This window comes from Sebastes fasciatus, chromosome 23 (genome assembly GCF_043250625.1).
Source record: "Sebastes fasciatus isolate fSebFas1 chromosome 23, fSebFas1.pri, whole genome shotgun sequence".
In the NCBI taxonomy this organism is placed as follows: Eukaryota; Metazoa; Chordata; class Actinopteri; order Perciformes; family Sebastidae; genus Sebastes; species Sebastes fasciatus.
The window spans coordinates 4,226,884-4,248,238 of record NC_133817.1 but is presented as its reverse complement, the minus strand read 5'-3'; the positions used below and the strand labels follow the sequence as shown (position 1 = coordinate 4,248,238).

At 41.3% G+C, this 21,355-nt stretch overlaps 1 protein-coding gene across 1 annotated transcript; it reads right to left on the bottom strand.

Moving 5' to 3' along the window:
* Window positions 1-3,829: 3,829 nt before the first annotated feature.
* On the bottom strand, window positions 3,830-21,311 carry mapk11 (mitogen-activated protein kinase 11). The gene is made up of 12 exons (XM_074625222.1): window positions 20,964-21,311; window positions 11,039-11,168; window positions 10,871-10,929; window positions 10,534-10,645; window positions 8,868-8,897; window positions 7,643-7,690; window positions 7,452-7,566; window positions 7,286-7,357; window positions 6,382-6,461; window positions 6,109-6,187; window positions 5,731-5,904; window positions 3,830-4,300 (listed from the first exon to the last, which is right to left on the bottom strand). Exons 1-12 carry the CDS (start codon window positions 21,077-21,079, stop codon window positions 4,227-4,229), a joined length of 1,089 nt encoding a protein of 362 aa, XP_074481323.1. The 5' UTR covers window positions 21,080-21,311; the 3' UTR covers window positions 3,830-4,226.
* Window positions 21,312-21,355: the final 44 nt, after the last annotated feature.

The following is a 21,355-nucleotide window of genomic DNA, read 5'->3' as shown; positions in this document are numbered from 1 at the left end:
CTATACTATAGGAGACTATACTATAGGCTACTATACTATACTATACTATACTATAGGAGACTATACTATAGGCTACTATACTATACTATACTATACTATACTATACTATACTATACTATACTATAGGAGACTATACTATAGGCTACTATACTATACTATACTATACTATAGGAGACTATACTATAGGCTACTATATTAAACTATACAATATGCTACTATACTATACTATAGGATACTATATTATACTATACTATAGGATACTATTCAATAGGCTACTCAACTATACCATACTATAGGCTACTATACTATACTATACTATACTATACTATAGGAGACTATACTATAGGCTACTATACTATACTATACTATACTATACTATACTATACTATAGGAGACTATACTATAGGCTACTATACTATACTATACTATACTATACTATACTATAGGAGACTATACTATAGGCTACTATACTATACTATACTATACTATACTATACTATACTATACTATACTATACTATACTATACTATAGGCTACTATACTATAGTACACTACTAATTAGACTAGACTGTGCTATACTATATTCTATATTATTCTATATGTGGACCACCAAGCTTATGTGCTTGTATGTAATTGTTGAACTTATCACCCCAAAACCATATAAAATGTATCATGCTGCTACAACAGCCTCCACTCTTCTAGGAAGTATAATCTACTAGTTTTTGGAGCCTGACTGACCGTTAAGGACTTGGTTCACACCTCTTCCAGTTCATCCCATATAGGTGTTTGATCGGCTTGAAGTCATGTTCCTCCTCGGCAGACTGGAATAACGGATTCTTTATGAAACTCGCTTCGATCAGCAGGAACGGGCCTTACACATAATTCTCCTTATTGGAACAAGGTAAACTGGACTAGTCTGAATGTTATATAAGACAAGAAAGTTACTGACGAACAGAGTTAACAGAACTGATGGTGTTTATTCTGTCGAAGCCAAGGCTTGCCAAGTCATGTTACCCGTTGATGAAGAATGAAGAAATCATCCGAATCATTTGAAAAACTGACAGCTGACATTCAGTTAAGTGATTTGAAACCCATGGCTACCGTTGAATCACATAACCACCACCTTGTATTCAAAAGACACTTCTAACTTGTAACATACACACGGTATACGTATACATTCGATTTTGCAGTTTTGCTATTCAAATCCACCACATATACAACATCCACATAAGCACATAACACTTTGAACATTCAGAGCTCTAACACGCTTCGACTGAGACGGACAGTTTGGATTCATTTGGACTGTAAATTCAACATCTTGCATCCAGTGTTAATGGACGACTTGCGCAAAAGGCTACATGTAGCACTCCAGTGTGAACCATTACAGGGGAGGGGAAAGCGTTAAGAGTAGGTTTCCTTGCTTGTGCTCCTAGAAAAGTATGCTTTAGTTGTAATGTTTCTTTGAGGCAGAAATAATCTCATCGGTTAAAGTTGAGTGGGTTAAGCTGCACGCAAACAAAGCGATGTTCTGCTCTGGACGGGGCCGGCAGCAAAACGTATTTTAGCCACCTAAAAAAATCAATATCAGTTTAAGTGTACGCTATATTTAGAATATTTTCACCGCTTTACCTTGCCGCAAGACAGCTTGTATAGCTATTTTTCCGACGGGAAACTTAAGTTGCAAAAAATACTCTCGTCAAAGCCACCAGACTCCATTGAAAAAAACAGTAATTTTACCTCACAGAACACGGGAGTTGCTGGTTTACCGCTGCTTCAATCGGTTAGTTTGTTTGTGTTATTGCGTGACTTTGGTTATTTTGGATTCACCAAAGTCGCACAATAGCACAAACATACTAACCGATCAAGGCAGCGGTAAACAAAGCAACCCCCGTGTTCTGTGAGGTTAAATTGCAGGTTATTTTCAATGGAGTCTGGTGGCTTTGGCGAGAGCATAGATGGATACAACGGCTTCAGTTTCCCGTCAGAAAGGGCTGTCTGACGGAAAGGTAAAGCAGTGAAAATATTCTAAATATAGCCTACACTTAAAGTGATATAGATTTCTTTTAGGTGGCTAAAATAAGTTTTGTTGCCGGCCCCGTCCACAGCAGTATATCACTTTGCTTCCGTGCAGTAACTCCTGTCTGCTTCTCCAAACTGGGGGCGTACCGACCTCCATCTACTGTAAGTACCTCATACAACCCCACTTCAAAACACCTGAACTATCCCTTTAAGCCAACACAAGGAGCTACTAGTGCTGCTACTTGGCATTAGACATCCGCTTTACACCGGCCACCCAGATAGCATCAGATTAAGTTTAAGTATATATCTGCAGAAGTCGGATATGAACTGGATTTATGTGTGCTCCTGATTTATCTGCCAAAAATACCAACTGGCATCAGTTAAGGAACCCTCCACTTAACTTCTTGTTCTGTTGTTTGTTGCGTATCTGCAGCTAATTAAACATCAGTTTGAGTTTAAGTGCCAACCATGTAGTCCCCCCTCATACTGTAGTTCACTAAACAAGAGCTGACAATCTAAGTATATAGTTTAATGCATTTAACTTCTTAACTTCTTCTTAAAAATCTGGTAGAGGTAGTTATCCGATTATCCAAGATGCTTTAAATGCAACAGTTTTTTTTCTTTTAGTAGCTTATTAAAGTAATAGATTCCATAATATCAGCGTTGTCCTCTTTGACCTCTTGACATTTTCACTGACCTTCAACCATATAAAGCTGGAAAACCCGTGGTTCAACACAAGCGGATTATTTCTACCTCAGCAAATTGTTTTTGTATAAACGAAAACTCCAGTCTGCTGCAAGATGAGTGTCACAACGTCAGTGAGGAAGTCAGCCATTTGCTGTGATAATCTACATTGTGCGTTACCTGCGAGGGTGTTCTTATGTTGCAATAAGCCATGAGAACTGCAGTGTTACTGAAAAACACCCACAACAATCGAGGTTAAGAACATCCCCAGTGCTTTTATACTATGGTCACTAATGAATGTGTACACCCTGCATCATTAAAACACTCAAGCATCATTAAAATTAAAAAAAAGATCACTACTCGCAACCAAATATAGATGATTTATGGGAGCCTGGAGTGTTTGACCAGTCATTACTTGCATTGAGCTGGCTAATATATTATTATCCAGTTTAAGAAAAGATCTTAATTATTGTAAACACAAGCCGTGGGGCAGTAAAAAGACACAACCTGATGGAGCGCTGCCAAAGCCAACAGGTGATCAGCCACCAGCGGGAAACTGTATATGAGAAGCGAGGTCGCACTGTAAACAAACACAGACCTGCAACACAGTCCTTCTGCTTCCAGGCTTTGGCATATATTCATTACGTTGCTAATTAATAGCACAGTTGGTGTTTACTACTCTCTAAGCAGGAAGAGGGTGACTCTCATCCGAGGAAGAACAGTCGTTTTTTTGTTTGCTTTTTCTATCATACTGCACTTTAATTACAAAGATAAAACAGGTTGAAAGGTTGGTTTCCTGGTGATGCCTCTCTCTCTCTGACCCTCAGGCTGCTTTCACAGCAGCGTGGCAGATGCAATAAGCAGTCTTTAATGGCTATATATAATACAATGCCAGTAATATTCTGTAATAATAAAATGCACAAAAATCATGCAGTAGTAAGCAGGCTAAATGCTAAGCTGCTCTGTGACATGACGTGGCATCGCTGCAAGCCTTTAAACATGAATTCCATATATGAAAGCGGCCGACTGCTTATGGCATTTGTCATGATGAGGGACAAAACGGCACTCTTGTCGTTGCTTTGGAAATCCTAGTGTGCGTTTTTTGTTTTTTTCCATCCTTCGATACCTTTTTTTTTATCAGTTTGTAAACACAGTTTAGTTCCGTAAAGTTGCTCCCTCGTATGAGTCCTCTGCGATCCCTGACGCAGCCACGTCGAACGGTTCCTCATTTTACCCTCAACAAACGGAAACATAAGAGGAAGCAACTTTCCGGACTGTAAAGCTCCTTTTATCGGATTTTAAAATGCTCCCTTGTGATTGCGGTGTGTGCATATGATCCTGTGTAGAACCGTCCTGCCCTGCTGCTCAAATAAACTCATGACAGGGCGAACAAACACAGTCACGCTGAGCAGAGGGAATGCAGAGTTTTCTTCAGGTGTTTTTTGCCACACAGTCCTTTTCACCAATCATTGAGTACGTGGTCCTTCTTCAGGGTTGGGGGGTTGAGGCAGAGCAGAGAGAGGCTTACTGCTCCGCCTGAAGGCTATCAGTCTTGCCGCCGGATGCTTTGACGCTGCTCACTTCTTCGAATACCAACTCTGTGCACACATGAGAGAGATATAAGGGGAAAGATGTTAGAAGTGTTGATTAGGATAGGTGTAAAGAGGAGGTGATGAGTATTTCAAACCTGCTTAAGGTGAGAAAAAAAACACTTTTGTCATAACGCAGGGTACTTTTGTGTATAAACCCAGAGTCCTCTGGTGCAAGCTTTTATTTATTCTGTGCTATTATAATTGTGCTTGTTCAGCTTGGTGTACTGGTGTATGAAAGAAAAATGCGGGGCATTTCACAAACCATAAAACTCCCCTGCTGAAATGAAATGTAGGCTACTCATATTCACGATGTTATAAATGGCATCTCTAAACGTCTCAAATTTTATTTTGGTGGTGTAGACGCCGTTCCTGCAAATAACCATGCAAGCTTAAAATCATCATTGCATAATCCACAATATTAAATGGATAGTTTAGGGTGTTTTGAAGTGGGTTTGTATGAGGTACTTATCCATAGTCAGTGTATTACCTACAGTATGATAATGGTCGGTATGGTCGGAAGGAGACAGGAGATACCGCACGGAAGCAAAGCTGCTGCGGACGGGGCCGGCAGCAAAATGTTTTTTTACCACCTAAAAATCAATATCAGTTTAAGTGTAGGCTATATTTAGAATATTTTCACTGCTTTACCTTCCCGTCAGACAGCCCTTTCCGACGGGGGAACTGAAGCTGTTGTATCCATCTATGCTCTCGCCAAAGCCACCAGACTCCATTGAAAGAAACTGTAATATTACCTCGCAGAACACAGGTCTATCGTTGCATGATTGGTTAGTTTGTTTGTGTTATTGTGTGACTTTGGTGAATCCGAACTAGCAAAAGTCACACAATAACAACAAACTAACTAACCGAGCGAGGCAGCGGTAGACCAGCAACTCCTAACTATTCTGCAAGGTAATATTACTGGTTTTTTTAATGGAGTCTGGTGGCTTTGGCGAGAGCATAGACGGTCAGTTCTCGGAAACATAGATTGTATAGCTGTTGCAAGACAAGGTAAACCAGCAAAATTATTCTAAATATAGGTTACATTTAATCTGATATAGATTTTTTTAGGAGGCTTAAATACATTTTGTTGCCGGCCCCGTCCACAGAAGTACGTTGTTTTGGTTTTGTGCGGCAACTTCTGTCTGTTTCTCCAAACTGGGGGCGTCCCGACCGTCATTTACTGTAGGTCATAAACTTGAAAAACACCCAAACTATCCTTTTAAGAGCTCTGCAGCTTGAAGCTAACTTTGGATCTGTGGCGTCAATTTGTGCAACTTCCTCCTTAAAATAAAAACCTGCCCTTTTACAATTATTTATAAAAGGAAGTGAGTGCATTATTTTGAAAGAAATTGAGAAGTAGACAATATTTGTAAATTTTTATAATAGGGGAAATAGGTGTTTTATTGTACTATCTGCTGTTTTAAATCATATATTACCTTTCCATTCTTCTAGAGTTCGGTCTTTACTCTCCAGCGTTTGGTCGTAAGGCGGGGCCTCCGGCTCATCGTCTGGATCGTGGTACTGTGAGAAGTAAGGGTGAGACAGAGCCTCGCTGGCCGATATCCTCCCATCGCAGTCCAGAACCAGCATACGCTTCAGTAGATCGACAGCTGACGGAGACAGAAACAGACGAGAGGTGAAAAGGGGATGTGGTAGGAAGATTGGAAAACCAGTTTAAACCCAAAGGGACCAAACCTGCATAACCGAATTACTCGTTCCCAATATGGAAAGAACAACTTGAGCTTTGGCAGCCTCTGGAAGCCTTCCAATTGAATTTAAGAAGCTGATAATCCAATCTGCGGTGTATCACTCACCCATTGGATTCGCTCCTCTGAAGATCTTTTCCAGGTCCTGCTGCGGCATGAAGGGCAGAGACTGGATGTATTTCTGCGCCTGCGAATAGAGACCAGCGTTGGCATGTGACAATGTGGATGATTTGTTAGTGATCAATCACCCCAACGCTCACACATATCGACTACTCAATCAAACAGCCTTGTCAAGGGAATGACTAATCAATCAGAAGAGGTCGCCTGCGTCGGTGTATGCAACATTACAATCACTCCTCCATTCATTCTTCCTTCTCTCACGTGTTCGGAGCAGATCTTCTTTAACAGGTCGGGTGTCGGAGTCCCAACCACCTCCATGATTCTCTTCAGCTGGTCAATATCTTAGTGCAGGAGGAGTTAAGGACTGTTAGGACCATGGATGTATATAAAGAGAAGTGGATACAGCATTGGAGGCGGGCTCCTGTTCATTCCTATGAGAGTTGCTCAGTGGCGTATGAAGCCAAAATGGCTCAACTGCCAAGTGATACCCGGATCATCTGGCGATCTCCCGCATCCATTGGGCCCATAGAGCAGACGCACTAGCATTTTCCTTTAACCCCACCTCCCAGCTCTCGGTCTAGGGCTCATTCACATGAATGGAGGAAGGGAAAAAAGTCTGTATTCGGTTATTAGTGCAAGTGTTCGTACTGGGAAGTTGATTTACAGAGTTACAGACGTCTCTTTCCCAATGTAAGTCTATGGGGAAAAAGTATTTTTGGGCCCAATGGCATCACGTGACGGACACGGAAGTTCCGGCGTTTGGCAACTACGAATATTTGGTTCAAAGCCCGGCGCTCTTCCTGTGGTCTTGGTTAGGACTCGACATATTATCGTCACATAAGAAAAGACAGAAACTCTACTTGCTGAGCATTGCTTAAAGCTTCCTTTCTAGTCCCACACCCCACAAAGATCAGTAAATCAAATTTGTTTTAGCTCTACTCTTAGACACCGAATACAACAACCCTTTTGTGATCGCTCCTATTCATTCCCCCGCTTCTCTCAGTCGACGCACCTCCCCTTCAGAAACGCCCGGGATTGTAATGCAAATCCACAAGAGGTCTGCATCCACAGGGGCACATTAAAAGAGGTAATGGACGCTTGATGCTAAGAGGTGGAAACAAGCTGCAAACTGCAATGGATTCACTGCCACGCTGATAAAGGATACAGTCAGTGCCAGGAAAAAGGACTTTTCCCTTCAGCAGCTCTCCCATAATGCATCCCACCGACCAGATATCAACTGGAACAGAAACATCAGAGGTTTAAGCATCATTTATTGAGTTTTCTTTTGATAAAAAAGCTCATTAAATGTCTATAGTTTAGTGGCATCGTACCATTCTGATTGTAGTGCATCCAGTTCAGCATGATCTCCGGCGCTCGATACCAGCGAGTCGCCACGTACCCCGTCATCTCGTCGTCCGTCTGCCTGGCCAATCCAAAGTCGAGGATCTGTAGGACGGGAAGACAGTTTTGTTAATTGATGGAGTTTATGGGTTCGTAGGTTTAAAGTGAAGGTCAGTCTTACCCTCAGCTCACAGTCCTCATTTACTGCCACATTACTTGGCTTGAGGTCCTGGGAAAGATAGAAAAGCAGAGCAAGGAGGAGAGAATCATGATTAAAATGAGGATATGATCATAACAACAACATATACCACTCAGTTTCTGTTTGTAATCCATTTTTGGCCATTTTCACTGCATTTAGCACACTGTTGGCGATAGTCATTCCTACACAATAAGTAGGGCTGTCAATCGATTAAACATTTAATCATCGCGATTATGATCATCCATAGTTAATTGCGATTAATTGTAAATTCATCACACATTTTGTATCCGTTCAAAATGTACCTTTAAAGGGAGATTTGCCAAGTATTTAATACTCTTTTCAACATGGGAGTGGACAAATATGCTGCTTTATGCAAATGTATGTATATATTTATTATTGGAAGTCAATTACCAACACAAAACAATGACAAATATTGTCCAGAAACCCTCACAGGTACTGCATTTAGCATAAAAGATATGCTCCAATCATAACATGGCAAACTGCAGCCCAACAGGCAACAACAGCTGTCAGTGTGTCAGTGTGCTGACTTGACTATGACTTGCCCCAAACTGCATGTGGTTATCATAAAGTGGGCATGTCTGAAAAGGGGAGACTCGTGGGTACCCATAGAACCCATTTACATTCACATATCTGGAGGTCAGAGGTCAAGGGGCCCCTTTGAAAATGGCCATGCCAGTTTTTCCTCGCCAAAATTTAGCGCAAGTTTGGAGCGTTATCTGGCCTCCTTTGTGACGAACTAGCCCGCTACAACCTAAAAATCGCAAGTTGCGTTAAGTTAAAGAAATGTCAGAGGCTCTTTTACAACCTCACTTTTACATTTTTGAATTCAAACAGTTGTTTATCATCAATCTCTTAAAATAAAGTTGCAATCAAAGACTGAAAAACAAGGTTGAACTCATTCACCAGCATGCTGTGCTGCCAAACATTGTCCAAACCTATGGAGGCTGATCTGTTTAGAAATGTGTATAAAAGGATCCATAAGGAATGTAGAATATTTCCAGTTGGTGCAGCCATATATAACATGCAGTATCGGGCTTCAGTGTAAACATCACAGATCTTCAGTGAAGAGTTGGAACAAGATTTGTCCAACTTTAAAGCTACTTTAGGGGGGAAAATTGTTTGTTAAAATGGTATCTAGCTATAGCTGTTATGCTTTTTTTTAAACTTGATGGAGAAAGGCACTCACTCTGTGGATCAATCCCGCTGAATGGATGTACTGTTCGACAGGCGGAGGGCCAGGAGGATGGGGGAGGAGAGAGAGAGAGAGAGAGAGAGAGGACATAAAGGGAGACAGGGGTCAACAGTGCAGTTCACCATATTAGCCCCTGCCTAAAGGGAGACTGCTTTTGTCTGTTCCATGGTAACCGTGAAGGCCGAACAGCCGGCTCTCCCGGCTGCTGGACCGATTCAGTGTGAACATGCGAGCTTCGGACAGAATCCACAAAGAATAACAGAATGTCAAACTCAATATAAATATAGCGTTAAGTGTTTGTGCAACTCGGACTGTGGTGATAGCTGACAGGTGGTATACCACAGTGATTCCCAACCAGCTGTTGCCAGGGGATGCATGGAAAAATTGTAGCTCAACAAATATTTGAAAAAATAGAAATTACAATTTGATATATATATATAAAAAAAGAAATAGATATCCACTTATTGAGTCTGCTGTAACACCTGAACACTGTTGTGATTGAGAGCGTGTGAAATCTACTCAGCAAGCGAGCAGAGAAGTCTAAACAGTTAGCGGAAGTAATGAATCAGTAGTTAAAACAGTTAGGTAACTGTAATGGATAAATGGTTCAACCCGGACTCATGGTAAGGCGTATAAATAGCACAACATTACACGGACATTCTGTGTGTTATGAGGACGCATTTTAGGCTTTTCGCGTGTCATTTGTACGCCACGCAACAAAACTATGGTAACGTCCGCAGTTAGGTTTAGGAAAAATGTCATGGTTGGGCTTAATATAAGTATGTAAACTAAGTAAAATTTGTACAAAAACAACTCCTGTATTTGTTGAAGCCGCCCATCATAAGTGGTCTTTCTCGCTTTTTACAAGCTCCCAGGAAGTGCACCGGTCGTCGATCCAGACTTTTGTAGTGGCCAAACGGCGCTACTGCAACTTCCGTGTCCGTCACGTGATGCCATTGGGCCCAAAAATACTTTTTTCCATAGACTTAAATTGTGAAAGAGACGTCTGTAACTCAGCGGATAATTTTTTTTGAGGTGAATCAACTTCCCAATACGAACACCTAAATAGCCCTTATTTAAAAAGTACGTTTTTATAGTTGTAAAACGCACTAATAGCTGAATCCAGAGTTAAGACCCAGACCGAGGCTGGAGCACAAGCCGTGACAACGGCGTGATGTTGGGACCTCGTGACCGAGTCATGTGACCGAGCGGACGCTACTGCGCATGTCCCGTCTGCCAAAGATCCGGGTACTTTTCCAGACGGAAGTCGAGTCATTTAGACTTCACTGAGCAACTTTCATAGGAATGAACGAGGCCCCGCCTCCAACGCTGGATCCAGTTCTCTTAATACATCCATGGCTTTTTATCCTACGTCTCTAACTCTGACCGTTGCAATTTCCACGGTCGGTACAGGTACAGACAACATGGCGTACAAATCACACGCCAAAAAAAACAGTTCAATTGTATGAAAATAATATTGTAACAATATCCACTTTTATATAATCAATAGTGTTAAATAACAGTTTAAATCAATTCAAATGACCACACTTGGTCACGTGTCAGGGCTGTGGCGGTACATCAGACAAAAACGGCTGGGAATCACCGTCTGCATGCTAACTCATATATTATGCATGTAAGGCACACTGTAGGTGTAAATTACCTTGAGGCCACGTAGAAGCTGGTAAATTAAGAACTGCACGTGCTCGTCTGACAACCTCTGAAATTTAACGATGTTATTGAGGTCTGCGCCCATCAGGTTAGTCACCAGGTAGCTGGAGAAAGGGGAGAGCGTATGAGCGAGCGAATGGGGGGTTGGGGAGGTTATAGAGGAGAACATAGCGATGCTGCCATGGCAACCGTAAGACATCTCTACAAGCCTATAATCCCCTAGGATCGCCTCCACCGACACCCCCATGCCCTCTAATAACACAATCATTGCATTTTTGGTGAAAGGTGGACAGCTGTACAGCTAAACACGAAGGGATAAAAAGATTTACAGTTCATTGAAGTCCTCTAATGTTGCAGCAGGTGTGAAGACGTCCAGCAGCCCTATTACCTGCAGAGACGGAGACAGAGACAAGCAGAGCTGATCAATAACAGAGCGGAAACATGCAGAGAGCCTGTCTGCCTGTCTGTCTCTGGGTATTTTCACGAGGAGCACTAACATTCTCGTGTTTCATGTGCTTGAGCAGCCTGAGTTCCCGGTACGAGCGGCGGCTGTGGATCAGAGACTGAAAAGGCCTGGACAGCTTCTTCACCGCGACCTTCTGCCGCAAGACGACATCGTACGCCGAACTGGAGAAAGAAAACAGGGAGAGATAAACATACCTGAGTTTTTGAAGTCACAAAAGTGAGTATTAGTCATGTCTGTTTTACTATAAAGCAGGTTTAAGTGCTATATAAATACTGTGAAAGTATTGAAACGTTCAATATACGGAGAAACACACACAGCCCGTATTCAGAAATTGTGCGTTTGAAATAAGCCGTTAGGATTTCTGTCCATTTGTGATGTCACAAATATACAATATTTAGACCACAAACGTAAACATTCTAAATGTGTCCCAGTTTATTTCCGGTTGCAGTGTATGTGAACGACATCAGCTGACAGGACGTAAACATGGACCCAAGCTGTTGCCTAGCAACTCAATTCCATTGAAATTCTGTTAAAATTAGCTTAAACGGAGCGTTTCAGACAGAGGGGTAAATACAGGTACATTCAGGCAGACAGTATGAGGAAAATAAAGTTTTTTTTTAACATTACAACATGTAAACATGTTCTAGTAGAAACACAAAATACAAGTATGGACCTGAAAATGAGCACGAAATGGGACCTTTAAAACTATATTGTTTTTATTGTAAGTGGCCCTAAAAAGTTGAATTCCACAATCAGCAAAAAATAACTATGAGGTACCATTTTAAAGGTGCTCTATACGATATCCAGAGCATTAATATAGCAGTAAACAACTATTTGCTATATAAAGAGGAGTAATGTCTACCTGAGCAGAGAATGAAGTCACTCTCCCTCTGTGTGTGTTGTAATCTGCGTGCCCAACTGGCTAGCTCACGGACGCCGCTCTGCACTGCGCTCATATAGCGGTTTCAGCCCGACCGATGGCATATATGGGAAATATGTTGCTTTCTTACCAAGAGGCTCGTTCATGTCTATGTAGAGCGAGCACAAACGCAAGCAACAGGACGCTGACTTTCGTTGACTTAACGGCCACAGGTGTCGCTGTTGTTTTAATTAGTGAGCTTTAGAAACAGTGGTAGGCGGATTTTATTATTTTTGGAAATAGCCAGACTAGCCGTTTCCCCCTGTGTCCAGTCTTTATTCCCTTTTGTTCCCAAAATGCGACACTATTCTTCAAACCTAGTATGAGCCATCGATACTGAGAGTATCTCTATGCATTAGTGATAAGGTTTGAGGGAAAGACACAGACAGACTTGTCTAATGCAGAAAGGGAAGGAGATGGTGAAAGAGGATGTGGTTGGAACAAGACAGGCGCGGATGTCAGATATTGTTATGTTGTGTTGGTTTATTTCATCTGCCGCGTTTGAAATGTAAATGTCATTCCACATATTGAACGCTGAGCTCTGCTTGTGATGCCGCCGCTGCCTTTGTGGTGCCAGTGTCTTTTCAGTCCTTCCTGGCTTTTCACAACACTCACAGTAGTGGTAATAATAATACAGCCAACAGCGAGCGGAACAGACAAACAGGAAGGAAACATGGGTGAGAATTGTGAAATACTGCGCAGCACTGCAGAAATAGAACAAGAAGTGAAACACGGAGTGGAACAAGTGGACATTTAAAGTGAAGTGAGAGAGGATGAGTTATACTGTACATTTACATGTGGAACAGACTCCATGCATGATATAAAACTATTAGTTTAGCTGTCTGATTTCTGATCACTTAAAGGGGAAATCCTCTCTTTCTTACACTTAAAGTTCATCTGAACGTGTGACGCTCATTTCAGGAATTTCTCAGTAATAAGGTGCACCTTTTGGAGAGACCACAAACCGTCTTATGGTCTTTCGCTTAAGTTTGTGATTGCCCTTGACTACCTTGTATGACAGCTTTTTGCAGCAGGGTGGAGACAGTGATACTGTATATTAAATGCAAATATAACGATTCTTTTTTACTGTGGGAAAAAAAAAACTGTAAGCCGCACCTGCTTACTCAAAACCCAACTTGTCTCGCTGCACAGCACTCTGATCTGTTTTATTCTATTGTGGGTGCGATAACTGATTTCTCACTGAATGCTGTTCGGGGACAGAGCTGTAGAAAGCTCTAGAAAAGAAGCCATCAACCTACCTAAGCTTCAATTCCTGTCTTTTCCTTAAAACACCTGCAAAAATTCAGATCCCAGCAGGTCAACTTGAGTGCCCACCAAATGATGCGTGTCTCCTGTCTTTTCCGTGGTGTGAAATATGACTATCATATCATGGTGACCTCTAATGCTTACATGCATGAGTAAGCTACACTCTTGCACGGTTGTGTGCATCCCCGCCGGGTTTTAAGCCGGGACAGCAGCCAGTCTCCTCCGTCTCTGACATGAAGCAGGCCTCGCTGCCTCACACATACCTTCCTCCCTGCCATCTTCCATACATGGGTCTGACTGCACTGCTGTCAGCACACACAGCCCAGCCAAGGCATCGATTTCTCTCCTCTTCTTTTGTCTCAGTTTTTTTTTTATATCTGAGCTCTTAATGCACTGACGGTTTCAAAAAGGAAGAGGGGGGAGGGGCAGCTGATATCCAGTGTGAGATGATACAAGTAGACTGTTTATCCACAAAGGAAAATCTTATCAGTTGATGTGATTTATTCTGATTAAATCAAGAGGAAACCCTTATATGATTTGTATCTAAAGGGGGGAGGGAATTGACTCTTTGAAATACAGAGAGGAAACTCTAATTTATTCTATAGATTAATGTCCACAGGGTTTGTTTCTTGCATCCAACACTGCATCCAATTTTATGCATTCCTTTGCAGCCAAAACAAGATACCACTCATATATCAGCCCGGTTGCACGAAAAGGTGTATGATGGACGCTATTCTTGCTTTTGGCGTGTCATTTTTACGCCTTGAGTCCAGTCCATGTAAACGCATGCTACGCTCAGAGCTAGTGACGTAGAATAAAAGAGAAAGACTGCCTACGATGGATGGGTTCAACAAACACTTTCACCCAGGAGACTGGTGTTCGAGACCGGTGTTTTGTTTTGTAAGTTAGTGATGTTTGTGACGTGTTTTCCCTACTTATGTTACGTAGTTTCCGTACATATTTTACTTAGTTTACGTACTTATTTTAAGCCCAACCATGACATTTTTCCTAAACCTAACTAAGTGGTTTTCTTGCCTAACCCTAACTGTGGACATTAACATAGTTTTGTTGCGTGGCGTACAAATAGAGTGATGCAGGGATGACGTATTTTTGTAGGCCAACCCGGAAGTTAGAATCGCACAGGTTCCCTTGACAAAAAAAAAGCCAATGGGATTTTGCAGAAAATAAGCTCCGTGGCAAACAAACGTTTACTTACATGTTTTGTTCCGTAAAATTATCTCCAGAAATGAAAAAACGTTTTTATGATTTTTGAAGTGTGAATGCAATCGCCAAAAGTAAAAGGCTAACGTAAGGCTATAAACGAACTACACCACGGTCACATGAGCGCCAATATACACAAGGCTGTAAAGGTGGACGTGTCGGCGTGATGACGTTTAGTAGTCTCATTTTTTAAGACATATAAAAGCTAAAATTTTAGTTTAGATTTTAGATTTTAGTGCACCACTCTTTGACTCGCAAAAAGCCTAAATGCATCCTCATGACACGCGTAATGTCCTTGTAATGTCGTGCCATTCATACGCCTTCTCATGAGATCGGGTTGCATGTCTGTATGCTGAAAATGAAGCTACCAGCCAGCAGCCTGTTAGTCCGAAAGTAGCAAAATCCGCTTTCCAGCACCTCTAAAGCTCACTAATCATATCTTGTGTGTTTAATTCGTACAAAAAAAGATGTGCAAAAACATCTGTGGTTATGGTTTTACACAAATTGCGTTGGGGACTATTTATTGGCCACACGCAGTGGCTTCCTGCTGTGTCCCGTCATTATGATAAGCTATGCTAACTGCTGTGATTTCGAGAGTGGTATCGATCTTCTCATCATCTCAAAATGTGAAACTATCCTTTTAAGTACTATTCACACACACTCGCACATACTCTACTATCATTACAGCCCGCATGCATCTGTGTCTTTTAAATTGCAACCACATTTACATGATAACCCATCCACCCAAACAAGATCAGCAACAAATCAGCACCCCTATCTCGCTCTCTGCCCGGTTTATCATATTTCCGTTCGACAATCTGACAAGCAAAGACTAATAACTATTGTGTGAGGAGAAAATGAAGCAAGTCATGTTTTATTCATCGCTATCCAAATGAGAGGCTTCATGCCAAAGTTCTGCTGTACTGAACAGATGTTACATACGGCGACATGAGATGAAAGCAGCCTTGATCAGCTCTGTGCATATTCTCGCTTGATGTTCAGTCTCGGCCGGTCCAAAAATTGGCCCACTTTTTAGTCTCAAAAAGCAGAAGAGAGAATATTCAGTGGGATTAGGGCTTGACAGCAGGAAGCTGAGAAGACAATGAGTCTGGATTAGGCTAGGGGATACGCCAGTGTTCAGTCCTCCAAACTTTTTGTCTCATGACTTATCAAAATTCAAGAAGCGCTGCGTGTTAAATTATTAAACAAGCTTTGTATTTCTGGCGCTGCACTCTCTTGCGTCTGTATCTTACTATTTAATATTACTCCCTTACACCGACTGTACTGTTCTCTTTCTAAACTCTTTCTGCCCCCCTCTCCCATGGGTGGCAGGACATAAGTTCTTCATCTCTAACCATAATGGATTATATGAGCTTGCCGGATCCTTGACCTCGGGCCTGCAGTCTCAAGAGGGTTCACCGAGAGATAAATGATGAGAGCTGTTTTGCTGTGCATCTCAAGAGGAAGACTGTGGGACTATCCTAACCCCCCAACATCACTACACACATGCATATATATATGTATATGTCGCAGTCTGAGCTCCCATCCCCCAGCTGGGTTTCTAATCAAGTCTTGCCATGAGAAAGTCACTGACAATGGCTGGAGATCAACATCAACAATGCAGGGCAGAGCTGGGTGGTGTGTGGAGGAATGTCCTTTGTGTGTGTGTGTGTATAATTTAAGATAGAGTTTCACACTTATATACTGTCCAAATGATGCCTTTAACAGCTGAGAATGTGCAGTGCATAAAACAGGAGGAGAAACACGCCTGCTAATTCTTCTGATGACTCCAAACAAACCAGACACATAAAATACACCACTTCCTTTGTGGCAGGAAACATCTTCCAGACTCCAAGGATTTAGGGCAGTTATTCCCAACCAGGGTGCTTAGATCTTAGGGCAACCCGGTCTCATGGGAAGGCGTAGAAATAGAACAACATTAAACACACATTATGCACGTCATGAGGAAGAATTTTAGGCTTTTCGCGTGTCGTTTGTACGCCACGCAACAAAACTACAATGACGTCCGCAGTCAGGTTTAGGCAACAAAACCACTGAGTTCAATTTAGGAAAAAACGTCATGCTTGTTGGGCTTAAAATAAGTATGTTAACTAAGTAAAATATGTACGGAAACAACGTAACATAAGTACGGAAAACATGTGACAAACGTCACTAAAAAACAGACCAATCTCCTAGTTGGAAGTCCTGTGTTTGTTGGACCCATCCACCTCCGCACCCGCCAGCCATAAGCAGTCTTACTCACTTTTTATTCTACGTCACTAGCTCTGAACGTAGCATATTTACGCGGATGCATTTACATTGCAGTTAGTACAGACTACATGGCGTACAAATGACACGCCAATAACAAGAAAGGCGTTCTTATCGCACGCTAAATGCCTTGTACATTATCGTGTCATTCATACGCCTTTTCGAGCGAATGGGCTGCTTAAGGGGTACGTGGAAAGATTGCGGAGTAGCTCAATTAATTTGACAGTTAAATTGTATGAAAAAATAATGTAACAATATTCACTTTTATGTAATTAATTAATTAGTGTTAAAAAAGTTCCAGATTAAAATCTAGTCAGATGACCATATTAAGGGACATGATGGGTGGTGGTCATAGACTGTATATAAGAAGTGGATGTAGTCACCGAGACGTCACCCATTGATTTGCGGCCTGACATTTTGAAGCCTCGAGTTCGGCATTTTGGCTGTCACCATCTTGGCTTTTTGCAACCATAAGGGACACGAGACAACCGAACTGCAAAAAGGTTTAAGTTGTAAGACGAAAACACGGACAACTCCCAGACAACGCCGCGGTAGCAACCTGACATTCACAAGATAGCCCCGCCCTAAAGCATCCCCTGCTTTATGGTCTATTTGACTCTAAATGGGACCATAATTTACTAAATGAACATCATGCTGTATTGAAGAAGACTTGAAACTAGAGATTGAGACCATAAACTCATGTTTACAATGTTAACTGAGGTAATAAATCAAGTGAGAAGTAGGCTCATTTTCTCATAGACTTCTATACAATCAGACTTCTTTTTGCAACCAGAGGAGTCGCCCCCTGCTGGCTGTTAGAAAGAATGCAAGTCAAAGCATTGGCTTCACTTTTCAGACCCGGAAGTTGCCCACTGATGATCACTGCTTGGTCGTATATATCTCGGCACTAATTTGTCATCAATTGGGAATAAAGAGACTTCACTCACACATCTTACTCTGATCTCATGCTCCAGAAAACAGTCCTATATTTACACAAACTGACTGAAGCTTTAGAGATCATGAGTAGCAAATATGAATGCCACATTGCTTTAGGCGGGCAACATTTTTTTTCTGTCAACAAAGACGAGCTTCATGTAGCGTTGAATGGACGCTTTGATAACATGGCACATGCATTTGTAGCGTCCAAGATGGGAATCTAACCTGAACTTTAGCAGTTTCCTTCTCCTCAAATGCTCACGTGCATGTCGTCATCATCATCTTCCCGAGGGTGAATGAAACAGCTGAAAGCATCATCCAGCCCTCTACATGTTTTTTTCACTACTGTGCTATTCTGAGCTTTAAAGCTGCAATGTCGGCAATATGTTACGCACAAATACTCCTGTGGGAGCCTGACTCGTGAAGTGGAGCTTCGACAGATAAGCACATTCAGACTGTGTCTTAATTAACTTCTGAGCTGACAGGAAGTCAACTGTGAGGATGATACATCCTATCTGAGAGGTGTGGCTGAACAAGCCAGCACATGAGCATCATATCAGAAGAGTGATCCTATCCTACAATAACTCTCTCTCTCAGATATAAACGTCTGACAAAAGTGAGAATAAGATGCAGTGAATTCATCTTAGCTCAGATTATAAGTGTCAGTTAAGGACACTTCTTCGCCTACGCAGAGGAAGACCAAATACAAAATGACAAACAGCCGATTCCAAACTCCTAAACAGAAGAGTGAGTGCTCCATCTGGGAGAAAATTTGGACCAAGCGGCGTTAAATCTTCCGCCTCTCTCATCCCCCCCGGTACAAAGCATCACAGGATTTGGACGTGTAGCAGAGCTGGCACACAAATTTAGATTTTCCTCAGTGTAGTCTGGAAGGGCTCAGTGGGCATATGCTAGGATTAGCTTTTAACCACCTTTATGAAAAAGTAGCATTCTTCAAGTTTATTTTATGAAGTGAAGTTTAAGTATATTTCCCAAGTATACTTTGTGTAGTAAGTATAATAATATCAATGTGCTAGTATAATTGTAAGTGCACTACATCAATACTTCTTGGGACTAAATTGGCCCACTTTTTAGTTTATAAAAGTATACTTTTAAGTGTTTTAAGTGTAAGAATAGTACTCTTTTAAGTTGTATTTTGTACTGCAACTATACAATGAAGTGAACTATACTACAAGTGAACTTAAAGGTATACTGTTAGTTTACTAGTTATATACTTGTAGCCCACTTTTTAGTTTATGAAAGAACACTTTAAGTACACTCTCAGTAAACTACTCGTATTAGTTTTTACTGCAAGTATAGTACTTTACTTTAGATGTTTTGTGATGAGATAAATAAATAAATAGTTTTTCTTGCATGGCCCACAGTGAACGGATAATGCAAAAAACGTAGAAAATTCTTGATGAACTGAAGTAAATTCGTGTCAAAGCATACGTTTACAAACTCTCACACACTTTAATAGGATACTCTATCAGAAAGTAAGCACAACTATAAGCCAAGTATACGCCAGTAGAGCTTTCTACTTGTCAGTATAAGCCAAGTATACTTAGACTTTAATATATACTTTTCAGCATAAGCCAAGTATACTTAGACTTTAATGTATACTTGTCAGTATAAGCCAAGTATACTTAGACTTTAATGTATACTTGTCAGTATGAGCCAAGTATACTTAGACTTTAATGTATACTTGTAAGTATAAGCCAAGTATACTTAGACTTTAATGTATACTTTTCAGTATGAGCCAAGTATACTTAGACTTTTCTGTATACTTTTCAGTATAAACCAAGTATACTTAGACTTTAATGTATACTTTTCAGTATAAGCCAAGTATACTTTTCTGTATACTTGTCAGTATAAGCTAAGTACACTTAGACTTTTCTGTATACTTGTCAGTATAAGCTAAGTATACTTAGACTTTAATGTATACTTTTCAGTATAAGCCAAGTATACTTAAGAAATATAATTATTTTAAGTTTAAAAGAAGTATACTACTAGCACACTTGAATAAACTTCTTTTTGGTAAGGTCAGTTTTCACAAAGGGGACATCTCAACTTGAAGATCATTACATTCCAGAAGGATCCTTAATTTGACATCTACAAAAGCTTCTTATAGTGTAAATTGTTTGGCCGTGTCTCTCCACAGTTCAGCTGCCAGGATCAATCGATATCTCTCTTAAAGATTTTCAGACCACTTCAGTTACTTGTCAGCGAGCTGCCAACATGCAATGTTGTGCGTATAGAAAAGCTTTAACATCTTATTCACATCTTGATTATGCCGTTATAAGATCAGTCTCACATTTCCTTATAGGTAACCGTCAGCCTGCTATTACAGCTTTAATTAATATTGACTGTTTGGAGGTGGTTATCATCACCATGACACGTCGCCATGGCAACGTGATCCCACCAGCTGTAATACGAAAGTAGTTCAAAAATAATTAAAGCATGTTGCAGGATTTGTCTGCATCCACACTATAGAGGGACATCAGAGAGGAGGAGGAGGGTGTATGGTTTACGCTCAATGATGATGATGATGCATGCATGCATGCTGTAGGCGTCAAGATGTTAGATTTGCATTGTATTGTGCCACCGAGAGCAGCTGGGCCTGCAGGTTTCCCCCCTTTCTTTCCAGATGTGGCATGCATCTTTAGGGTCCCCACTACACCAGCATCTGCAGTGTGTGCGTGTGTGTGTGTGTGTGTATGTGTGTCAGGTTGGAGGGGGGGGATTATTTGGGAAATTCCTGTGCTGATGCTGCCTCATTCTTTAATTCCCCTCCACACATATAGAAACAGACAGTGAGCTGAGGGATAAAAACAAGTCCTGCTGTGTCTGTCTATATGACTGACAGCAGCGCACATAAAGAAATCATACTCATTATGCATATTGAAATATAATAGAAAATTATTTTATGTGTTTCTCCTCATGCAGAAGCAGCAAATGGATGATAATAATAATAATAATAATAATAACAACAATAAACCCAGAAATGATCACAAGCTGTATATTACAAGCTACTGTATATGTTAAAATATATAGAAATCATATTATTTTATGTGTTTCTCCTTATGCAGCAGCAGCAAATGGGATGATCATAATAATATATGCATATTAAAATATATAGAAATCATATTATTCTATGTGTTTCTCCTTATGCAGAAGCAGCAAATGGATGATAATATTAATAATAACATCAATAAACCCAGAAATGATCAGAAGCTGCTCCATCCTGACACATATAGCATCGCTATGCTGATGCATCCTGACCAGAATATACAGTAAATGTTGTGTCTGTGCAGCCTCGCCCCTCCACACACACACAGTAACTCACCAGACGGATCCGTAGGCTCCGGAGCCCACCGGCGTCAGGTTCTGGTACCGCTCCGGAACCTCCCACACGGTCTTGTTCAGCTCCTGCCGGTAGAATCCGGGTCTGGCGGAGGACATCTCTACCGAGCCGGTGAATAACAGAAAAGAAGAGAAAGAAAGGAGTAGAGGAGAGAAGACAGAGAGAGAGAGGATGGGAGGATGAACCGAGGAGGAGAAACGGTAGATGTGGACCGGAGGAGGAGCGGGCCGCCGTCTGCTGCCTGAACCGATCTGCTGCTGTTACACACACACACACACACACACACACACACACACACACACACACACAGACACACACACACACACACACACACACACACACTCACATATACACCGACCAGTGACAGCAGAGCT

Bases quoted from the DNA above. Each gene is read 5' to 3' on its own strand.
- mapk11 (XM_074625222.1), bottom strand. From the start codon at position 21,079: ATGTCCTCCGCCAGACCCGGATTCTACCGGCAGGAGCTGAACAAGACC. The intron at 7,567-7,642 runs GTAAGACTGACC...CCCGTCCTACAG, and splicing joins ATGAGGACTGTGAGCTGAGG to ATCCTCGACTTTGGATTGGC. The intron at 4,301-5,730 runs GTAATATATGAT...ATGTGTGCACAG, and splicing joins AACTCTAGAAGAATGGAAAG to AGTTGGTATTCGAAGAAGTG.